Here is a 22016-nt window from a genome sequence, read left to right as displayed (position 1 = left end):
AAACATAGGTAATCTTCAACCCTAAAAAGAAAGACAAAATAATGGTGGCACGCGTCATTTCCGTGTCATTACTGACAAAGGAAAGTTCTGTTACGCTTTGTGAATCGAATTACTCAAGGTGTCAAATATTTCGCCAGTTTTTCCTCCAAAAAAGAAATGGTGTGTTCTGAAATAGAGAGTAGTCTGCCTGATAGACGGCTTTTACTTTGATATTTTATCACCGCGATGTTTTGAAGCAGTTAGAACTCGGAAACCTACAAAGATTTGAAAATGTTGTATATTTTTAATTTCGTAACTCTCAAATTGATTTTTTTATAAAACTTTAAAATGTAACTTAAAGAAATAGCTAAATTGGCAATTATATTGTTTAAGTCAAAAATCCAGCATAATTTGTCGAAAAAATTGCGCAATGGATATCTTAAATTCAACACAAAAACAGGATTTTAAACTGCTGTCATTAGTACTATTTCGAAATTAAATATAATGGGAGATTCATTATTTTGGAATAACTAATTGCTAAATAGAATGACGAAGTAATAGTTCAATGGAATTATGTTGAGCTAGGATTTGGAGCTCGTTTTTTTGTACAATTTACTTTTGTACATTTACTTTAATAAAAAAAGCTTCCCCGCATACTCTTGAAGCTTACAACTTACTTTATACTTCTTCATACAAAACTCAAATGGCGTTGTTGTTAGTTGATAACTTGATTTTTATAACGTACACAATTCAATAGCTAACAAGATACTACGTAAAATCCTTATTGAATCTACCACTAGCAGCAAAGTGGTCACGAAGCCGATAATACAGTAACATAATGTTTTGTTCACAGCAAACGTCGGTAACTACGAATGTGGGAGGGAGCAGACGGCCCACAGCCCGGGAAGTGCACGCCGGAGCACAGCAAGCTTCCAGGTACGTTTTATGATATTATCGTGACTAAACATAGAGGTAACTAGCTCCTTGCATTCTTGTTAAGATACTAGCGGTTGTAAATATTGTTACTAACCTAACGATCGCTCAATTTTATTTTAATTGCATCATATTTTAAATCTCTATCTTTAGGTTAAAACTACGTGTCCAATCATGCTGTAGTTTTTAAAATTTATATATCAGGAATATACTAAGTATCAGGCATACTATACTCGAAAGTGAAGGAAAGAAGTCACTTTAATGTTATTATTAATGCTAGTCACTTCTTCTTCTTCTAGTCACTGAGAGGTGACTCTATAACCCTGTAATAAGCCAGGACATATTGATAAAATACTCGTATACAAAACAACCCTTAAGAAAGCAATTTTCCCGACTCGAAAATCGAACCTGAGACCTCCCAGTCCCAATCGCTCCGACTTCAACAGCAGTTATTCCTTGTTTAGCTTTTAAATGCCTTCGATGTTTCTACAGCAACTAATGAATGCTGGCAGCACGGAAATGGTTTTATTGTTGCTTTTTATTGGCTTTGCAGGGGTGTAAGTGGATTGCAGAGTGCCAGTACTTTGACTTTATTGTCATCGTATTGGCCGTATTGATTCTTTTGTTTCGAGCGGGACCTCGATTTGTCGGTCTTTTCCTTTTTATTCTATTTGCTTTATAAGATTAGTAATATAATTGACTGCTTCTGTGGTCCAAGCGGTTGTATTAAACTGCTCGTTATCTACAGTCTTGGAGTTTAGTCACGTGCCTTGTATTTTCAAGTAGGCTTGTCTTCGTGGAATTCAATTTTATTAACGGTCAAAACTGGATATATTTCATTTAAAGTCAGCTTATGCCTTCTGAATCTGAAAAATATTAGTAGGTACAATATTTATTTCACAAAAAAATCCGATTAATGGTCTCGTTAATACAAAGTTATGTAGCTTTTAGTTGATCATATTCCTTTTAATTTTATTAAAGTACACTCCACATATTTTATATAATATAAAATCACAACATCCAAAAACATACCTGTACCGTATTTTGATAAAATTCATGAAGGTTGCAGGGTCTGTTCCCTCGCTCGAAATAACAGGGTCTTGTCAAAAAGGAGCACGGAGAGCAGCTATTATTAATAAATTTCGTATTAATATCCGTACAAGAAACCTTCAGCTATGTTTACCTTACATTTTAAATCTCACTTGGTATTTTATACGCGTTATTTTGAATATTAATTATGATTCCTTGCTTTATATTGAATAAGAAATTTCTGACGCACAATAAATAAATTGAGAACGTATTGGGCTAATCAAGTAGAATCGATAAAGAGTATTTGCTCTTTATTATTTATAGAAAACATCGCACCTTCGCAGTTAAACAGGAAAGTAAAGGGAGCGTCAATTTATAGTGCTTGTAACTATTTCATTTTTTCAAAGCACTTCATTTGTGTGTAGGTTATCCTTTGCTTGATTGGTGGTTGATGTCTCAATGTAATGAATTTATATTAAGCTGTTTTGAAAATGCATTAATTATGTGGTAAACTATAAGTACAATATACTTGGTATGTATAATTATAAGTACAATATACTTATAATTATAAAGTAAAAGCTTATTAACAAAACGAATACTCAGAGATAGCCCAGTCTTCAACAGTAAAATGACTAAAATAGATTGTTCCTCCGTGCATTTCATTTCACATTCAATTCTACGCCCGAGTACACTCTACAGACACAATCACATATTCACAATCAGGCAAAACGAACGTACGATATTGATGTTCAAAATTAGTTAACCCATATCTTCCCAAAGCAATAAATATTCAAAAATACATTGTTTTCTTTACACTTTTATTTAAAGTAGCCTTTCAATAAGACAAAAATAGGCGTCAAATTTTTTAGGGTTGTAGGGTAACTGAAATTCAGTACCGCACCTTAAATGGGGCGCTGGGATAATATGCCACTGGTATATGTATAGAGAAAAAATTACCTGTTGTTATGTTATATCACTTTTATTTATGGAATGTCAAATAAATAGATAAAATTACAAGTAATCATATTAAATAATAAATAAATAAATGAAAAATAAATCAGTAAATCAAAAAATATTGAATTGTGAGGCAATATTGCAGGCAATGTGCGAAAAATTACGCAAACCCTTCATTAGCGGCACCTAAAATTAGGCTTTTGTGGCATTCACGACACCAAATTTGAGTTCCGTTTTGATAATATAATGATCCTTTCCTTCCTCTTGATCATAGTCTTAGCTTTCTTAGGGGCGCAGCAGACATATCGGATCAAATAGGGGTCTTCACCGCTTCGCCTTTCCCCTTGACGTCAAACAGTCGTCCACATTGCCTTACCACATAACTTCTGAACTTTTGATGATGAAACCGTACATCGAACTTCGGTTTCAGCCAACAATTAGCGACGCGCAAGATTATAAATCGCCCCTGCATCCTTGCTTCCACTATCTTCGTCACTCAAATCATCATTTTCAGGTGGCGTGACAAAAATATTAGCTGAAATTGTAATGTTATCGTCTTCTAAAGCTGATAGAATTCACTGATATTCAACCTTTAACTAAAAAAAACAAAAGTAATTCTAAATAAAACTCTAAATTCTATATAAACTATGTTCCAATAAAATTGTTCAAACAAATTATCATGGTGCCTTCTGTTCCCAACGCACCTCAAATGGGGCGTTCAATAGAACATTGTAAAATTCACATAAAAAAATGAAATAACTTTATGTTACTATTATTACCTGATAATATAACCTTATTACTTTCCAAAACATCGCCCCACTAAAATAATGAATAAAAAATATAATAGTTATTACTTACCTTTTCCTGCCACTCGTGTTGCTTGAAATTGACCAAACTCGGAATTTTATAAAAAAAATACTAATGATCACAATCACTGCCAATCACTACTAGATTAACTGCAAATATGTCTAGTATATAATAAAATTATAAAATCTATCGTTAATTGTTAACATCCAGGTTTTATCGTGTAAAATATAAGTGCACCTTAAATGGGGCGGTGGGAAGATATGGGTTAATTGCCATCGTTATCAAATCGTATATTTCGAAACCGCAACTAATTGTTCAAGTGACTTCATCAAAAACACAAATTGAAATGTCAAAATGTTTGTTTGAGCAACTGACTCGTAGTTAGTGTGAATATTAAATTGCTAATTTAGAATTATAATGTGGTAGTATATAATAGTTTAATCAATAATTAAACATTTATATGATGTAGTAGTAGTATATAGTACACTTTTGTTTCTTGGATTTTATGAGACTAATCTATTTTAAATCTCTGAACCAAATATTAAACTGCCGAATTATCCAAATGAAGCTCCCGCAAAATCTTCCATCTGTTAAATTATATTTCCTTTTTGTATTAACAATATCTAAGCATCAATAAAACCAATTGTTTATTCGTACTAACCAAGCTCAAATCTCTGATCTTGATTGTACCGCTTGCCAAGTGCCGAGTGTTAGACCGCATAAGATTTCCCTTGCATAAATATCACATAATTTATTTAGAGAATTGTTACAGTCGTAAACCGGGATTCTCTTTATTGTATGCAGCAGAAAACCACAAGAAATATAGTGTACTCTATTGTAGTTTTATCGCCTTTTTGTTTTATGGTGTCAACAATAAACACCACCGCGAAATGTGGGCTCTTTTGTTTAGTGTGGGTTGTGGTCAACCTTGAATCAATGTAATATCAAGCCGATTGAAGGTTACGAAACTCGGATTTAGTAATCATTTATTATCCGGCGGCGTATGTAATTTACTATTTATTCTAGTTATTTTTCGGTACTCATTACCTTATACGTCTAAGTCTCTCCGTATTCATCCGTCTGTTCGCAATAAACACAAAAAGTACTAAATGGTTTTTCATGAAATTTTCTCTAATATTCAATCTTAGATCATGATGAAAGTTCTGGTGTAAAGTAAATTTAAAGATTTAAAATAAATTCCTTAACAATGTCTCCTAGGTTTCAAATGTTACTTAAAGTCTCACTTAGAGGTACTCAAATGAAATAAACGAACATTTTGTAAAGGAAGATTGGAAACAATGTGAAATTTTCTAATGGACTAGAGACCTGTTACTTGGATCTGCACTGTATTTTATTTCACCGTCCTGTACTTGAATTACTCCTTCCGGCGACAAAGCATGTAGTGTTAATTTGTACAGGAATTTCCTACGTTTCTCTTTTAACTAGGAACCTTTCAACGAAATTTTGTTCGGAATTAATATAATGAAATATAAGTTTGTTATAACTAAGTACTTTTCTTAATGGTCAATTTTACACTTCTAGAGTTTAATGTCATTGCTCAATTGGTAGAATAATAGATAAAAAAGCTTAATTTATGTACAATTGTAAAAAACGTTATTAGGCCATAGTATTGAGATTCTTCAAATCCTGCACTATTGTCTCCAAACCTACAAATTGAATACTTTGGTTAACGTAAGAAAAAGGTTTTAAAAAATAATGTGACCTGCAGTACATTACTCTTACAGTAAACTCGTTCTAGTTTACGTACATCGTACACATAACGAAGCGAGTTCCGTGGTAAGGGAAAAGCAGTTGAGTTGAAACATCGGTCCGTTACCGCACTGATCGAGCCAAATCAATTTTCACACAAGTGAACGGTAACACGTATTGAATAAAGAATTCCTTTGAACTTTTCTATACTATAGTTTATCGAATGCCTTGGCCAATTTTCGTGCTTTTTGAGTCTTCGTTTAACTATGAGGCTAGTTCAGTCCCAAAACTTTAAAACAATATGAGTTTTTGTGTTTTTAGTACTAATTTTTATTGGACTTTAGCACTATTTATACAAATAAATATTCTACTTTCGTGTCGATTGTTTAATTTTTGACCTAAATAGAAGAAGGTCGGTAAATTTTAAATTACTGATAATGATTCAATAACAAACTCGCAACAAGGTAGTTCGTGATCGCCCCTCCTTTATAATTCTCAACTGGCTTCATTTGTTTGGATTTCAAATCAATTGTTGTCTTTTCAAACCTCACCCAACACGGCTCCCTAAATCTCTGGCCGTAGTCAATTTAAAATTGTCCCAAATTATACAAAATAAGCAAAAGATACTAAATTTAATCCCCGCCCAATTACGTCCCCCGTGCGAAAATCATTAGCAATTCTGTAGCCCCCATTTCCTTTTACGAAACTTCAGTAGGAAGGCAGTGTTTTTCATTGTTAAAATATTTTCAGCTCCTACAACAAACGCCGGTTTTCGCAAAAAGCTTCTCTTTTATCACTTTTTTTTCCTGCCGACAAAATATTTTGGCCCAACAGCTTCCAACGTAACCGTTTGTTTTATCGAGCGTTCATCTATTCGACAAACGAATACAATCCTTTTATTTCTTAGTTTTTGAAGCAATTTTCCAGATTATTTATCTATACATTTCCAGGTATTTGGTCACCTTACAAAATTGAGGCGATACTCGAAGTTTTCAGTACTTGCTCGTAAATATTTTTATTTTATCCTACGTATAATCCATTCGTATCGTGAAACTAATTTGATTTTTCGTTAGTATTATTTGAACAGCAGAGTAGAAACATTCAACTGTCAGTTTTATTTCCTAGAGGCGACAAGAATAAAATTCAATAATTTCAACAACACGAAAGTGCACTTATTATCGTAAGTCAAAGTTTGTAGGAAACACTTTTCAGTTAACGGAAGCGGTATTGGATTAGTACAGCGTGTGTTGTGTGTACTTTAGTAAGGAAACTTGGAGGTTCATCTACTTCGTTTGTTTAGTATGCCAGTGTTTATTTTATTCGGTTATTTGGGATAAGGAAACAATAAACAGGAACCCCATAGCGACCGTCGTATCTTATTATTTTTCTTTGTTTGTTATTGTGCAGCAAATTTTAATTACGCAAATGTGTTGCTGTTTAAGTCCTCTTTAATAGAAAAAGTTCACGTTTCAAGTTTCATTACTTATGATGTTTTGTCCATACAATTTTAATTAGCTTCGGCGTGGAAGCTTGAAAAAACTTTTGAAACATTCAAATAGTATCCAAAAGTCTCCTACATAAATATATTGAGACCACTCACTCACAGTCACCTGATGAAAAACAGTTCAAAACATGTACATGTTTGATTTGAAGTAAAATAATAATTATTATTAGAGCAAAAGCAGAAACCAACAGCAGCAAAAGACATACTTTGAAGATGTGTAATTCGTCAGCCAGTACTCAGCACGGCGGACTGCGGCCTTAACCCTCTCATTACGAGAGGAGACCCATGTCCAACAGAAGGACAGTAAAAAGGGTCTGTGATAAAATTAATAAACTTTTGATAGAAAATGCAGACGCGTTGGGCCATTGAATAATGTACAAACTTAATTCGAAGTAGTACGAGTGTAATTTGTTGCTACAAGTTAGTTTCAGTTTGCTCTTACTATTATTGGAGGTCTAGTTTTAATTATGTACGAGTTTTTGTTCGCAAAGATACAAGTAAAATAATAGCCAAATTAAATAGCCTGGATACTTTTTCACTCGAAGCATTTAAATAATAATATTTTAATAAAATAGGCGACATCATTTTTAGTGTTCCGTAGCCAAACGAGAACCTATCTGTCATGGTTGCATTTCATGAACCTGATTTCAGTTACCACTTCAACTACTAAAAAAAAACGAGAATATAATAGAAAATAGAGAAAAGGAATCCCTTACAACTGACATGATTTTGAATAAATTGATCAGTACGAAACTTTTCGTGCTCGAGTTCAACTCGTACTTTGCAGGTTTTTTATCATACTTGCTTGTCTTTCTATCTACTAACAGACGTCACGAAATATATTATCACACTTCCAATGAAGCTTTAACGTCTAATTTATCATAGAATAACTTTAGACATACACTGGTTTAGTATTCGGTAACGCGGTCAATTTAATCCTTGCCAAAGCCCAGTGTTAGTACGCTAAGCCAAATTCCATATTGATATCACTTCTAGTCGATAAATCCAGCAATATCGTTGGTAATGAATTATATGTAGGTATCTGTAATACCATCCGTCTCTCTTGTGATTTATTGAAGAGATGTTATAAGTTTAGTAGAGTGTGTTCACAAAGTGTGTAGTAGTTTTATTTGTCTTGATACTTGACGACCTGTAGGAATTATGTTCGATCTTTTCATAAGACATATATTTGGAACGGGTAGTCATTCTTCTAAGTTATTGTTTTAAGATTCTGCTCATATTTTTCTGTTTTTTTTTTCATAAATTATTTGATACACATAAGTTCATATCAGTAGAGCTCTACTATCTAGATAGTAGAGGCTCCGTAAGAACTACCTATATATTGGCATTATATGTTAAACTCTTGATACTCGACAATACCGACAGTAGAGATTTGAGCTAGAGAAATCTTAGCTATTCTAAACTATTTTTTTACACATTTAAAGAAAATTAACTTTTTAAAAAGATCCTTTAACTAAAAGTACTGTAAACAACTGCCATCAATTGTTTTCCATTCAATTAAACACACCAACTCATGCATAAGCAAAATGTAACGGGGAACTATCGCATAAGCTACAAATATATCCTATTTCGCAGTATCCATCGGATTCCGACAGCGAGTCTGTGTGGGAGACAGCTGAAGTGACATTGGAGCGGGGTGCGAGCGGACTCGGGCTTAGTATAGCCGGCGGAGAGACCGGAGGTGACGTCAGCATAACGCGGCTAGCGGTGGGAGGCGCCGCGCAAAAAGACGGAAGATTGCAAATAGGAGATATTTTGTTACAAGTGAGTGTTTTAGTTGGATAACGATATTGTCAGCTTATTAAATTTTATTATATTAATATGTAGAAATTTGGCACGAGATTTTACAGATTTGAATTATAAAATCACAGGAATTATAAAAAATAATGGACACAAAATGTTGAATAATTGTATTTGAATAGCGCTAATAATAGTATTAAAAATGTAAACAGTATTGGCATCCGAATAGACTGAATAGCTGATAGGACAATCAAGAGAACTGTATTGCACAATTTTTCACTCGTACAAAAGAACCTTATTTATTTAAAGTACATGCAAAATAATTCAATCAAGTGTACATAATTTACTGCCCAGTACCACTCTCACTAAGCAGCATACTTCCTTACTCAAACACAGGGCGAGCGTAATAAATAATACAATTGTCGAGATCAATTGTCCCAAGAAAAACACTCCGTGCCGGTTATTTCCGCAAGAAAATAAGGAACAGAACAGGAAAGACATTACGTAAAAATGATAAAGCGCCAATAAATTATGTCATTTCCGTATCCAATTTTATAAGATGTCCTTACACTTACATTTTGGGTGAGAAAGAAATAAAACGGGATTATTGTGTTAGAAAAAAATACACCCATAAACATTTTTCACATAAAATCATTACCTAAACTTATTTAAACGACATTATTCAATCCCCAAAACTTTTCACGTTTAATGAAATTCTGTGTAAGGTCGAATATTTAATTTGACAGGTGGATTTTTAAAAAAGACTTCCGAGTAAATGAAGGTTTTCCCTTGTTTGTCTTCCGATTCCTTGTAAACTCGTCGTCCTCATAAATAAATGATAAAACTGTCCCGGTGTTCCGAAGTGAATTATGAGATGAAACTAGAAGCAATAAAGGGGCAGATTAACAGCAACAGATTATGGTGAATTGCCGTACTTTATGTTACCGTTCCTAAGCTCCGATATGACTATTAACAGTCGACCTAAACTTCGTAAAGGTTAATTAGCACTTTGAAAGTAAATCCGAACCTCGGTTGATAATTTAATTATGTAAGGATGACGAATAAAATTTTATTAGGGTAAAATTAAAGGGCCGGTGATAAAAAGTAGTCGACGCCTTTACAAGGTTAAGTCGTATCGCTCTAATAGTTTTTGACGTTAATGACCGTCTGAAGTTCAGGCTTTAATTAAATTTTGCTTGAATTTTTATTAAATTAATGAAGCGTTTTTATCAAGTCATTTAATTATTCTGCTCTAATACAAAATAGATAAAAGGTACGGTTAGTTATTGTTTACCTACAGACCTGTGTTCATAAACGTGGTAATATTTCCGCTATAAATAACTTTAATTGTCGTATTGTACATAATTTTGCAACGACATCACTAGCAATTTCCTACCCAGTTAGGTAGATAATAAATTGTGTGGGTGATAAGATCTGGCCCAATACTGTTATTATAGCGTTTAAACTATTGTAGATTAAACTGTGTACTATTACCTTGTCTCATAACAGTAACGATCAACTGTGAACGTGTTATTGTTTATGTGTTCCCCTGTAATGTAACGAGAGAACTTTGCTTTATTTGTTTGTTAAGGGCTCGAGCAAAATCAGTTCCGCATTATTAATAGGTACGCTTTTATAGTGTTAGCGATTGTTTTATTGATATTTGATGCAAACTTTGTTTAATATGTAGATAGCAAGTTAACTATTGCGCTGAAAAATGGTTAAAGAGTTAAAACGCTTCGGGACTAATTGATGTAATGTGTGTGTAATATAACATGCTAACAAATTTATCGATAAATATTTGCAACGAGTTTAATATATGGTTCGCATACTTCATGTTTTAGTAAAATGAGTAATACTTTACTTTACGACGTGGTACGATTTATACCAGTAAAAATTCAATAAAGAAAATCATAAATAAACTACAGCAAAGCTTATACCAGAATTTTATTTTAATATTCGATCGTACAATAGTATTTTATGATACAAACAAATGGTAGTGTTAGAATATGTGAAAACACATTTTCATAACCCGTTACAATAAAATTTTTAATAATGTGTGGGCGAGGTTTCTTTGATATCATAAAAAGCTATGACATATTAAATATTATCTAGCTTTTGCAGCTGTAGTTTGAAATAAATAGATGGTTTATTAAAACAATAATCCTTATATGAGATGATTTATGTTCAATGATAGAATTAGATTAAACGAGCGTAAATGTTCACTGGTACTGCAGTAGCAATCAGTTTTAGCCGTAATGATATAGTTTTATGTGTTAGTATAGAACATAGAATAAATTTGTTTACAAATAATATAATTCAATACAAGACAGTCGTAAGAAAACGCATACACTACGACGTGTGTTCGAAACCCAGAAATCAGAGATATCTATGGCTCTGACTTTCTTGTTTAAACTGAATATATCACACGGATATAACATATCAAACTAGGCTCCAATATTCAATATCTACCTTCTTAGAACAAGCGATATAGCGATAGTCGTGATTATACATTAAAAGGGTTAGAGGTCCCATTGAGTTAAGAATTGCTAGAATTTGATACAATTTTATTCAGTCCTTATATATTTTAAGTTAAAAAATATACTGTTGTGGTACTTACAAGAATTTAATACAAAATCTTTTACTCCTCACAGGTCAACGACATCTCAGTGGAGGGCGCGCCGCATTCAGTAGCAGTAGATGCTCTACAGAAAGCGGGCAACGTCGTTAGATTAGTAAGTTCACCATCCTGCTTGCGTTCGCTTTAAAATCGGGCCCACGCTTAATTGGTCGCTTTATAAACCTACACACTAATGGCTCACCTGTTCTGCCAACTTGCCGTACTTGACTTATTTACTAGAAAATATTCAGAAAACGTACAAAGAATGTACACTTTTTGTATCGCAACAGGTTTGAAAACTTCCCCGATTTCTACGCAGGGAATTGTTTTTGTTGACTGTTTGTGTGTTGAATTTTCTATCTCTATTACGTTTTATAGGCAATAACAAGTTTGCCGTTGCGTAAAACACTTTTTTTATGACGTTGCATATAATAAAAAAGGAAATATTCTACCACAAATTGAGTTTATTAGAAACAAGTTTACCTAATAAAGCGCGTTAGTAGAGCAGTGCTTTTACATCTTTAGAAAAAAATCGGGCACTTGAACTGTGTAGCACGATTCTGTACATTCGCTACTGTCGATTATCGAAAGTTTGTCATTTAGAATGTACTGCCAAAATAGTTCCTACGACACCCGTGAGAGGCGCTGATCAGATTTTCATACAAAATTTCTCGATGACAAGTCGGTTCTCGTTAGTCGATAGCAGTAGAGAATCGAGCTACTGGAGACAGAGTCTTTGCTTCTGCAGCAATTTTACCCACTCATTTCATTAATATAAAACCTTTTCAAACATCGACGGACTATTTAATCATGAACTTAATGTTATTGTTTTGTATCAGCGCGTGCGGCGAGCACGTCGGCCGAGGGTGGTAACACTGTGGCGTGGCGTTCGCGGGCTAGGTCTTGGTATAGCCGGTGGAGCGGACGATGCAGCGGGCGGCGGTGGGATCTTCGTCTCGCACATAGCTGTCGGTGGAGCCGCCCACCACGACGGCAGATTGCGATTAGGAGATAAAATTCTGGCTGTGAGGGATAAAGATGTGAGTGTTTTAGAATCGAGTATTACAGTCAAATGTAAGATTTATTCGATTTCTATCTTGGTTTATTATAGGTTATGAAAAGAAATATTTTTTTACTGGGAACTGTATATCTTTTCCAAAAGTAAGTCTCAGTCATAAAAATTTTCGTTTAAGAAAATGATTTGAGTTTCAATTTCAAATTTTAACATACAGGTAATAATAGTATCATAAAAATGTTTTTATATTCGCGCAACAGGTGTATGAGAGACTGTAATGTATATTTTTAATAGATTTTTATTGGAGTTAACCATTGATCTTATTCCAAATTTTATTATCACTAGGCACAACCTACGTGAAGTACCCACATCACGTGTCAAATTGAACGTAAGCTAAAGGGGAAACATGGATACAACAATTGACAGACCATTAACTATCTCCGTTTATTTTGAATAATAGGACATTTAGAAGTGAAGATAATATGTTATTATTAAAATACAGATATCATTGTATTTAGATGATATTTCATAGTTTACAATATGTATACTATGTAAGTAATCGTCATATCAGTGCCCCCAAATATATAAAAAATGTACCCTTAACTAGATAGCAAGCGGCAGAAGAACAGCTCTTCAAAAAATTCTAATTATTATATTGCTTTTACCAGCGGCAAAGATGTTCTAGTCCTCACAATTCTATCAATAACAATGGAGCAGACAGCTCTTATAATGGACCGGTGCGTGTTCGTTAGTAAATGTTGTCTACCGACAACGGCCTCTTGGGCTGTGTCTCTGCAAATACTCGAAGACAACAAACAATAGCCTTGGGGGATTTCCTAACACACTAGACAACTGTGAAGCGTGTCGTCCCTGAGGACGACCAACGTGTCCACTTATGTTAGATTTTTAGTTAAAAAAGAATCAGACATTAAGAATTAATTTTCTGTGGCGCGGTCTCCTACAAAAAATAGATACAAAGTACAACTAGACCCGGAACAGCCATTTGTGGATTGCACAAATAACTGTTTCGTGTGGGAGTTGATCCCACGACCTCCCGACGCCTGTGGTAGCGACGTGTCGATCTTAACTACGTCACGGAGGCAGTGTTAATAAAAAAAATGTATATAAAACTTGTAATAATAATATTTTATTTTGTACACAGGGTATTGAAACATCACTAGTTGGTGCAACACACGCGCAAGCAGTGACAGCACTAAGGAGTACAGGAGACCAAGTCACATTGATCGTGTTACCCGCTGGCTCAGTTCCGCCCGTCGCCAAAACCGCTCCGCTATATTCCAGTAAGCACACCCTTAAACCATAATTTAGCAATTCTTCTTCTACTTTACTGAGACTCAGAGTACCTTTTATACTGAAATGTATTTATTCCGCGAAAAGTGAGCACTATGGTGGTAAAACGGTATTAATAATTCACGTTTCTATTAGGCACTAATTTTCGCTAAAATATCGTACATTTGGTACGCTTTGCCATGCAGGGGGTCTTTTACTAGATATTATTAAGAATTCAACACTTTTGCTGAGAGGATGCGCTTTGCACAAAAGTACAAAGAACGGACACATGACCCCTTTTAAGAATTTTGTTTATTAAGTGATGCAACTTAATGAACTGTATTTACGGAATAATTTTGGAGAAGTCTGAAATACTGTATGTAAGTTTTGGCAGTAGAAAACCGATAATTAAATTTTCATGTAAACGACAAGCAATTGTGTTTATCCTAAAAGTTACGAGTCTTAGTATCGCTATGAATAAAAACTATTCACAAGTATATGCATTGCCAAGTAATTATGCCGAGAACGAAGAGCAATAAATATTGTATTTGTTCAGCAAAAACACAGGCGACATCGTGTTCAACCCTTCACGAGCTGTTGGAGGAAGAGCCAAGCGATATTCCGAGGTAACTATTTACAACTAATCTACTACTTATTATGACTTCAACGAATAAGAGTTTGGCACAAATTCAGAAATTCAAGACTCTTTTTCGGGTCAGCATTTTTTGGCACCCGACTTCCTTATGTTGTTTGCACTTGATTGTAGTTTTAAATAATAGCCAAGTGCGGTCAACATTTTGGAAGAATGGTAATATATTTTATATTTAACTGTGCTTTACAATTGCATGGTAAATATTTAATATATTTTGTTAAACAGTTCGGAACATTTTTACTGTCACACCATCTGTCCCGTTAGTCGATAGAGATTTCCTATGAATCCTGCAGCAGACATTGAATTGAGTTTCTTGTTCTTTTATGAAAATAGTTGTTCTTTCTTCGCAATAAAACAAAGATTTCCCAACAACGATTCAAACAAAGTAATCCTTTGAAGACATCCATCAAACCGCTTACCTTGAATTTTAATAATAATTTGCTAATTTAATAAATTATTTCGCCGCTGCGGAACAAAGACAATAAGTTTCGGACGTTCAAAACTTCGCCTGCTCCGCCGTAACTGCAAAACCGCTAAACGCGTCTTTGCAACTCGTAATTCCTTAACTTTTGTAACTAAGCCGGCGATTTCCCAGTTCGGGAGTAATATTGGAGTATTCCCTTTATAAAAAAAGTGCAAGTCTTTTGAATTTGGGGAAACGCTTTGTGTTCCGTTATAGAGAGTTATACTGCGGTTTCTATCATAATAAATTCGGATTATTTTAACGTTTTTCCTAAAAATTATATATCACAACAAGTATGGACTTATGGCAAAGAGCATGATAAAATGGACAAATGATGGCACTACGTTTGGGAAGTTGGTTTTTGAAAGGGATATTTGTTAATGATAATAATACTTGTATAGGCGGTCATAAATAAGGCGATGCCTTCACGGAATAGCAAAGTTGCAGCTAAAAACACCGTGGTTTTTTGTACCTCACAACATAATTTTCGAACAGATGCGTCCGGATGGTGCGGTTGGTCCGTTCTGGCTCACGGCTCGGCATGGACATAGTTGGTGGACTGGGCGGGGAGGCAGAAGGGAGCTCGGACGAGGACGCTTGCGGCGTCTTCGTGTCAGGGGTATCAGTGGGCGGCGCGGCCTACGGCATGCTCCACAGAGGAGACAGGATACTGAGCGTTGATGGCAGGGATCTGACACGGGCCACGCATGAACAAGCGGCCGCCGCACTCAAAGTAACTATCTAATTATTGTTTTGTAATAACTACCAAAATTGTTAAGTGTATATGAGACGCAATTTTTTTTTCCTTATTGTATTATTGGTCAGTGTTTTACTTGTTACCTTATATGAAATAAGCACTTGCGCTGCCATGCTCTTTTTTCAATCTCCAAACATAGTCATTTTAGGTAAAAATCAATTGAATGAGCCTGTGAATAGCTGAGCTGGTCATTAAATCCTCGTATTTTGTAAAGAGAAATATTGCAAGCTGAGTTTATGCAGCTAACTATCCCAGGAGTATCTTAGCCTTTACCGACGAGCAAAGCGGTTTGATTTGCCAACTTTTTTATTGCGGTTCTCGTTAACAAACCGAGAATGGAAGGAGAATTTCCTTCCTCATCCATTGTTCAATGTAACTGTACAAAGTAAAAGATACATTTCATTATTTGTGTAAAAGTAAAGTTGTGTAATGTAACGAAATATTTAAGTATGATAAAAGCTTTTGTAAAGTTGGCCAGATTAACTTTTTGGCCAAGACCCAATGGGGAGTCAACCGCTGCAATTTTAATTAAACGAGCTGAAAACATTAGTAAAGTTAACAAATTTGCGATAACAAGGGGAATTTACGTTTAATCTTTTTCCAAATTTTTATAAGAGAGAATTACAATTATTCTTATTAATGTAATCGTTGTAAGCTTTGAGGTAATGTGAATCTATATAAAACTCAGCCATTTGCGTGAAAAAACTATCTAATTGCTTTGTTACTCGGAGTTTAACCTATATTTAGGCTATATAATTCTCTCTGTAAAATAGTTATATACTCATTTGACGAATTAGTTCAACGTTACAAATCCGTCATATTAACGAAGGTATTTAAAATAAATGTATGAGGCTGTTTCAGACCGATAGCATTGTTATTTTATATTTTTTATTATTAAATATAAATTGTTTTAATAAACTCTGACTTTGACCAAAGCAATCTGGTCAACCTGAAGCAGAATAATTGTTTTAAAGAATTATTTTGTTGTGTATTTGTTATATATATAACCTTTGCTATTTTTTTGTACCCAAGCAGTACTCAGGCACGGCAGTGACAATAGCAGCGCAATATCAACCGGAGCAATACGAAAGACTGCGCGCGCGCATCCGAGCGATCAACGCAGCAGCGGCCATGTCACCGCACGCTAGACACGTCCCTGTACATCCCGATCTACATGCTATGTATCCAAGGTAACACTCTTCTTACTTCAATCTTTTATATTTTGTATATATAACTTGTGTGATTACAGTAATTATTGCGAACTTGTATGGACGGTTACCGATTATACGAATTCTCACAGCCACGCTGCGTTATAGAATTTAGAGATTGACCCCCTTATTCATAAACACTCTATAACCCTATTTTAGTTATGAAACTACTATAACATGTTTTCTCTTTTTCATTTTGCTAAGGAGTGGAAGAAACAAAACAATTTATAAGCCTTTCATTGCTTCATGTGTTTTTATGAATAAGATTTTAATTCTACTACTGCGAAAATATCATTCATAACGTTGTCATTGTCACTGAACGATTAAACATCGAACCTTATTAGCTTTAATTTTAATCACTAATTAATTAAACTCTTCAATGAAACCAATTACGTTATTATATTTTACATAATTTGTTACTCATTTCTCAATACTTATTGTACATTTTCTTTTGGAATTCGATACTGAGATCTCTATACCACAAAACATATTAATCCAATTTGCTCTCAACCATGTAATACTACAGAATTCCTTTTCAATAGAGCTTATCAAACCGTAACGAACGATTGAGAAGTATTTCAATGTAGCGATTTTCTCGGTTATCATTAGGCTTACATTGCCTTCATAAATTAGTTATGAAACTCTGAATAATGAAACCCGATCAATTTTCATTAAGCTTCTTTGAGAATTTTCATCGAAAAGTTTTGAACTTTTTACTGAATCTTTTTGTCTTAGGGATATCTAGCGAACTGTGTGACCAGTGAATAATATAAGGAGATTGTGCAAAGAAAAGTTTTAAGCAAACCCTGGCACTACCGCGGTGCTAGGAACAAGCTAAGAAAGTTTTTAATGAGGCACATTCTTTGGAAGATTTATGCCTAGCGCACTTCTTATTACTGGTGTCATAATACATGTTGATATAGGTTTTTAGGACGCTCTTTTTCTTTCAAAGGAAAAGTTGGATTAGAGCCTAAAACTGAATAAAGAGTCTTGAGTCATTATACGTAATGACTAAATAGTTTTTTATTTTATTATTCCTGTTAAAACCACTCTAGCAATGTCTGCTCGTCTGGGCTAACCTCAAATTATTTAACAATACAAAAAATATTCTATACGAAAAAAATTTAAAACTCAATAAATAAGTATCGTTGGTCGTCATTGGGTAACTTATACACGGTTATCTGGCTCCAATATAAGCAGATCTCGTACGTACTATTGTAACCAGGAAGCTGATAAACCTATTTGTATAATATAATTCTAAATATCTACTAGTACTTACATATTGAGATAAATGCATGTAGATTCCAGCCTACTAACAATTTATTCCCGTCTCTGTCATTTATTGTCATCTACAAGTCTATTCGCTTAGTCCATAGCCACATACTGGCGACACTAGGCTAAGATACGTGACTTAGATAGTAATAGGAAACTGACGTTGTTCGCGCAAATTGTAAATTCAAGATTTGAACTAGTTCTGCAGATATTTTGATACAAGATGTTACTACAAACACATTTGATTTACTATCTTGTATGTTGAGAAATTGCTGTTACAATTTTTACGATCGAAAACTGTTTCCACCTATTTTATAAAAATTTCGAAATCAATATATAACAAACGTTACTCTAGTAGATAATCTAATTCTTACTCCGTAACTTAACAAGGAGGTAGCGCGGTGCCTTTAAAAATCTCAATACAATACACCTAATACTATAGATCCTACTACTATCGATACTATAGTTCAAATGTCAAACATTTAGAATTTGAATTCTAGAACAATCTACGATGATAAAATGGGCAGTTCTATCAGACGGTCCAAGCTGTCCCCAAAAGTAAAGTTAAGTGGAGATTTTCCCACACTTTTTTACCGCACTGTCATTGATTGAAATGAGTCTAATTAATTTCCACTTGTTCCTACCCGTAGCGACAGCTAAAAATATAACAGAATTAAAAGTAATTAGTGATCGTCGTAGTTACCCCAATACATTATTTCCCATTTACTCAGGCTCAATTAATCGGTTATTACAAAAAATCCCTGTTATTTTATAACAAAGTATTTTGCGTACGTAATATCTGAAATTTAAGAGGCTATGGGCTAAATTACGTTGTAAGTCCCTTGAAAATGTGTTGTTATACGAATAACCGAGGTTCAGTACTTCGGCCTATTACTAAAAAACATTATGTATTTTCATTTTCCCTTTTCAAGAAATTTATTTGGGTTATGAGAGCTTCTTATTTTTTAGATTAAATAGTTATTTTTTAACTGGATTGTCTCAAAGTTTTTATGATTTTTTTGCTGGCTCCTCGGGCTGTACCGTGGGTGTTTTTTGTTTCGTATTTCCTCATTCAAATGTCAAACGGTTAATATTGTTCGAAAGAGGAACGTGTTTATGTCAAATTATTTATTTGACGTTGAAAAATTGAGGAGATGCTACTTGCATTGTCATTTATAATATTTTCCTTATTTATCAACTTTCCGCACTATATTCACAAAGGTACGTTCTATCCAGCCCTATCCAAATTCCATTTGTCTTATTCCACTTAATAGAAAATAACATATTTGCTAGCAACTAGTTAGCATACTTGCAGAAAATATACAAAAACCACTGTCAAAATTTCATCTGATATTTTTCCAGAGGTGGTGAAAATGGGTATTGTCATCCATAAGTAGTTTTAGTCTGAACCTCTTACCAAAAAGGTTTGAGTACGTATAATTGCATAAATTTCTATCAAACGCACCAAACTAATACTAACACCAGTTTCTAAGTACCTTGTTTTATGTAAATCAGGCCTCGAGGGACAAACTCTGTAATAACGTCTATTCCCAAGCTCTCTCATCATATATAATCGTACCATAAATGCAGAATATTCTACCAAAATATAGTTTAGATTTTCTGACAACTACTTAACGGAAAATGTTATAAACTTGTTACGGGAATATTGTGTATCTCTTTGGATAAATCACTGGGTATGTTAAAGTGAATCTCAAAATCTAGGACATTTTTTTTTATTCTTTTTGATCCGTGGTTTTTACTTTACATAAAATGAATAGTTGTACAGTTAAATGAATAGTTGAGTGTAAATATTTTTATGATTTTATTGCAAATTAAGAATTATGAATATTTTGAATGGGTCAAGTAAAGTTAAACTAAATTTTAATCGGCTTATCTCTTAAACTAAAAAGTCTAGAATGCTTAGAATTCTAAAAAAGATGTTAAAAATTTAGTTTATCTTTTAAAATAACACGAAATTTTTCTTTTAATCCTTTCTTTAAAATTAAAGTGTCTTTGTATTTTTCATCAGGACTAAAAGGCAGACAATTTAGTTTCCAACATTAAAGGACACATTGATTAAAAGATTTTGATGGAGCCATTAGCTTTAGTACTTTAATTAAACGAAACGTCAGGAATACTAAAAATGTGGTTTCTGGTACTTTATTATACGTCAAACTAAAGGTCGCAACTTAGTTTTAGTAAACGGTTTCACTACTGTTTTATATGAGCACTAGAATTCAGACTATGGTCTTCCTCTCTCATTGGTGTACTTATTCTCTGAATACAATTAGATTCATTGGATGTATTATTTTTTTGAGAAAGCGACCTAATATGAGTAATATAATTATAAACTTAGAAAATGTCTTCTTTTTCATTATATCGAGCTTATGCTAATATTTATATTATGCAAGTGTTTCAAAAAGAAGCTAAGACTAAGCATGTAAAAGCATGTTCTCATCTGATACATATTCAAAACACAATCCCCTAGAGAAATTTTAATCTAAAACACTAATTAACGTATGTAATTAGGATCATAAGGGCGTGCGACCGTATTAGAAATCATTATCATGCAAATTAACTACACTGTAATATTCTAAGCCGTGTTTAGGAGATACCAGTGACGTGTATTGAATGATTTCGACGTAATACCTGATTGCAATATTAAGCTGGATCACAGGTCGTGTTCCAGCTTAATATTCCGATATTGTGTGTTGATTAGTGAATCTGTAAACTGCCTTTGAATTGATGTAAACCCGTGATTGGTAGGGTGCAATGTTTGGTTTGATTATGAGAAAGTTATTTAATGAAGTATGAGTTTACGCGTCAGTATTGCTGTTATATAAATATATGATAGCAATCTTAATTAAATAATATAAATAAATATTTTTGGACAACTCACACACGGTCATCTGATTCCAAACTAAGCAGAGCTTGTACTATGGTAACCAGACAACTGATAAACATACGAGGGTTGATCCAAAAGTAATGATAACGGAGGTGATACACGATGATTACAGTGAAAAAAATGATTTCATTTTTTACATAGTCTCATAACAAGTGAATAAAACCAATTGATCTCTTTTTTAATCCCAATTTTCCCATAGAAATACCTTATCTAGCAAAACTCTCCCAAAATGCCCTAAAATCACTAGTCACTTCGCGATTGTCGCCAAATTTTTAACCTAAGAAGTGTTTTTTTTTTAAATTGCAATTGATAAGATTACCTAAGAGATGGATCTAGCAAATAGGATGGGTGATCGAGCAATCCGAAAGCCGTTTCTTGAATGGCAGCCACCGCAACTGCGACCTTGTGAGCCAGACCTGGTCTTGGTGAAACAGCATTCCAGCTCACACTATCCTGTGTTTTTTTTTCATGATAGCTTCCTGTAATCTTCGTATTTCGTATTTTTAATAAAAGCCTATTATAATAGCTCTCTTTTTCAATTATTTTACTGAAGTGATTCTTTCAGTGTTTTGAAAAAAACACGCGGGAATCAAACATCGACCTTGAAACCTTGAATTTCTCCTTTGTTGGTGAAAAGGCTCTTTTCCAAGTCATGGATAGTTGTTTGGTTTTGGGATCAAAATGGTGGGTTTTTGACTAGTCTATTGTCAAATAACAATAAATATAAATTCAATAAATATTGAAGCTACAAAGTATCGGTATACGAGGGATAGTATATAATCTCTTTAAGAGTTATCTAGAGAACAGGAAAATTTGTGTCAAAATAGGATCAAATATTAGTGCTGAGGAGACAATCACTTACGGCGTGCCACAGGGCAGTGTCATCGGCCCAACACTATTTTTAATTTACATAAATGACCTCTGCGCCCTGACTTTGCCAAATGCTAGAATCTTTACCTATGCTGATGACACTGCCATAGTGGTACATGGTAAAAACTGGTCCGAAGTAAAAACAAACGCAGAAACATCATTGCAAATAGTTAAAAAGTGGTTACACAGAAACCTTCTAACATTAAACCTCCAAAAGACAAACTATATTACTTTTTCGATAAACGCAAAAACAAAACCACCTAACACATATTCCATCATAGCCCATA

General features: G+C 33.9%; 1 protein-coding gene across 4 annotated transcripts in view; it reads left to right on the top strand.

Annotated features, from left to right (window-relative positions):
* Positions 1-22016, top strand: part of LOC142973590 (discs large homolog 1-like protein) — a 50295-nt gene that overhangs the window by 12224 nt on the left and 16055 nt on the right. For 2 of the 4 annotated variants that reach the window (XM_076115441.1, XM_076115440.1), the window contains exons 3-10: positions 833-915; positions 8513-8701; positions 11332-11412; positions 12137-12337; positions 13475-13613; positions 14159-14228; positions 15213-15450; positions 16507-16664. In XM_076115441.1, the coding sequence (XP_075971556.1) occupies positions 833-915; positions 8513-8701; positions 11332-11412; positions 12137-12337; positions 13475-13613; positions 14159-14228; positions 15213-15450; positions 16507-16664 (1159 nt within the window). Of the gene's footprint in view, positions 1-832; positions 916-8512; positions 8702-11331; positions 11413-12136; positions 12338-13474; positions 13614-14158; positions 14229-15212; positions 15451-16506; positions 16669-22016 lie in introns of those variants that run through there. The other 2 variants (XM_076115442.1, XM_076115444.1) reach the window with 2 other exon arrangements.

The sequence above is a fragment of the Anticarsia gemmatalis genome, chromosome 6, assembly GCF_050436995.1.
Source record: "Anticarsia gemmatalis isolate Benzon Research Colony breed Stoneville strain chromosome 6, ilAntGemm2 primary, whole genome shotgun sequence".
Classification (NCBI taxonomy): domain Eukaryota; kingdom Metazoa; phylum Arthropoda; class Insecta; order Lepidoptera; family Erebidae; genus Anticarsia; species Anticarsia gemmatalis.
Note: the sequence above shows the minus strand (reverse complement) of the source record. Positions and strands in the feature narration are given on the sequence as shown.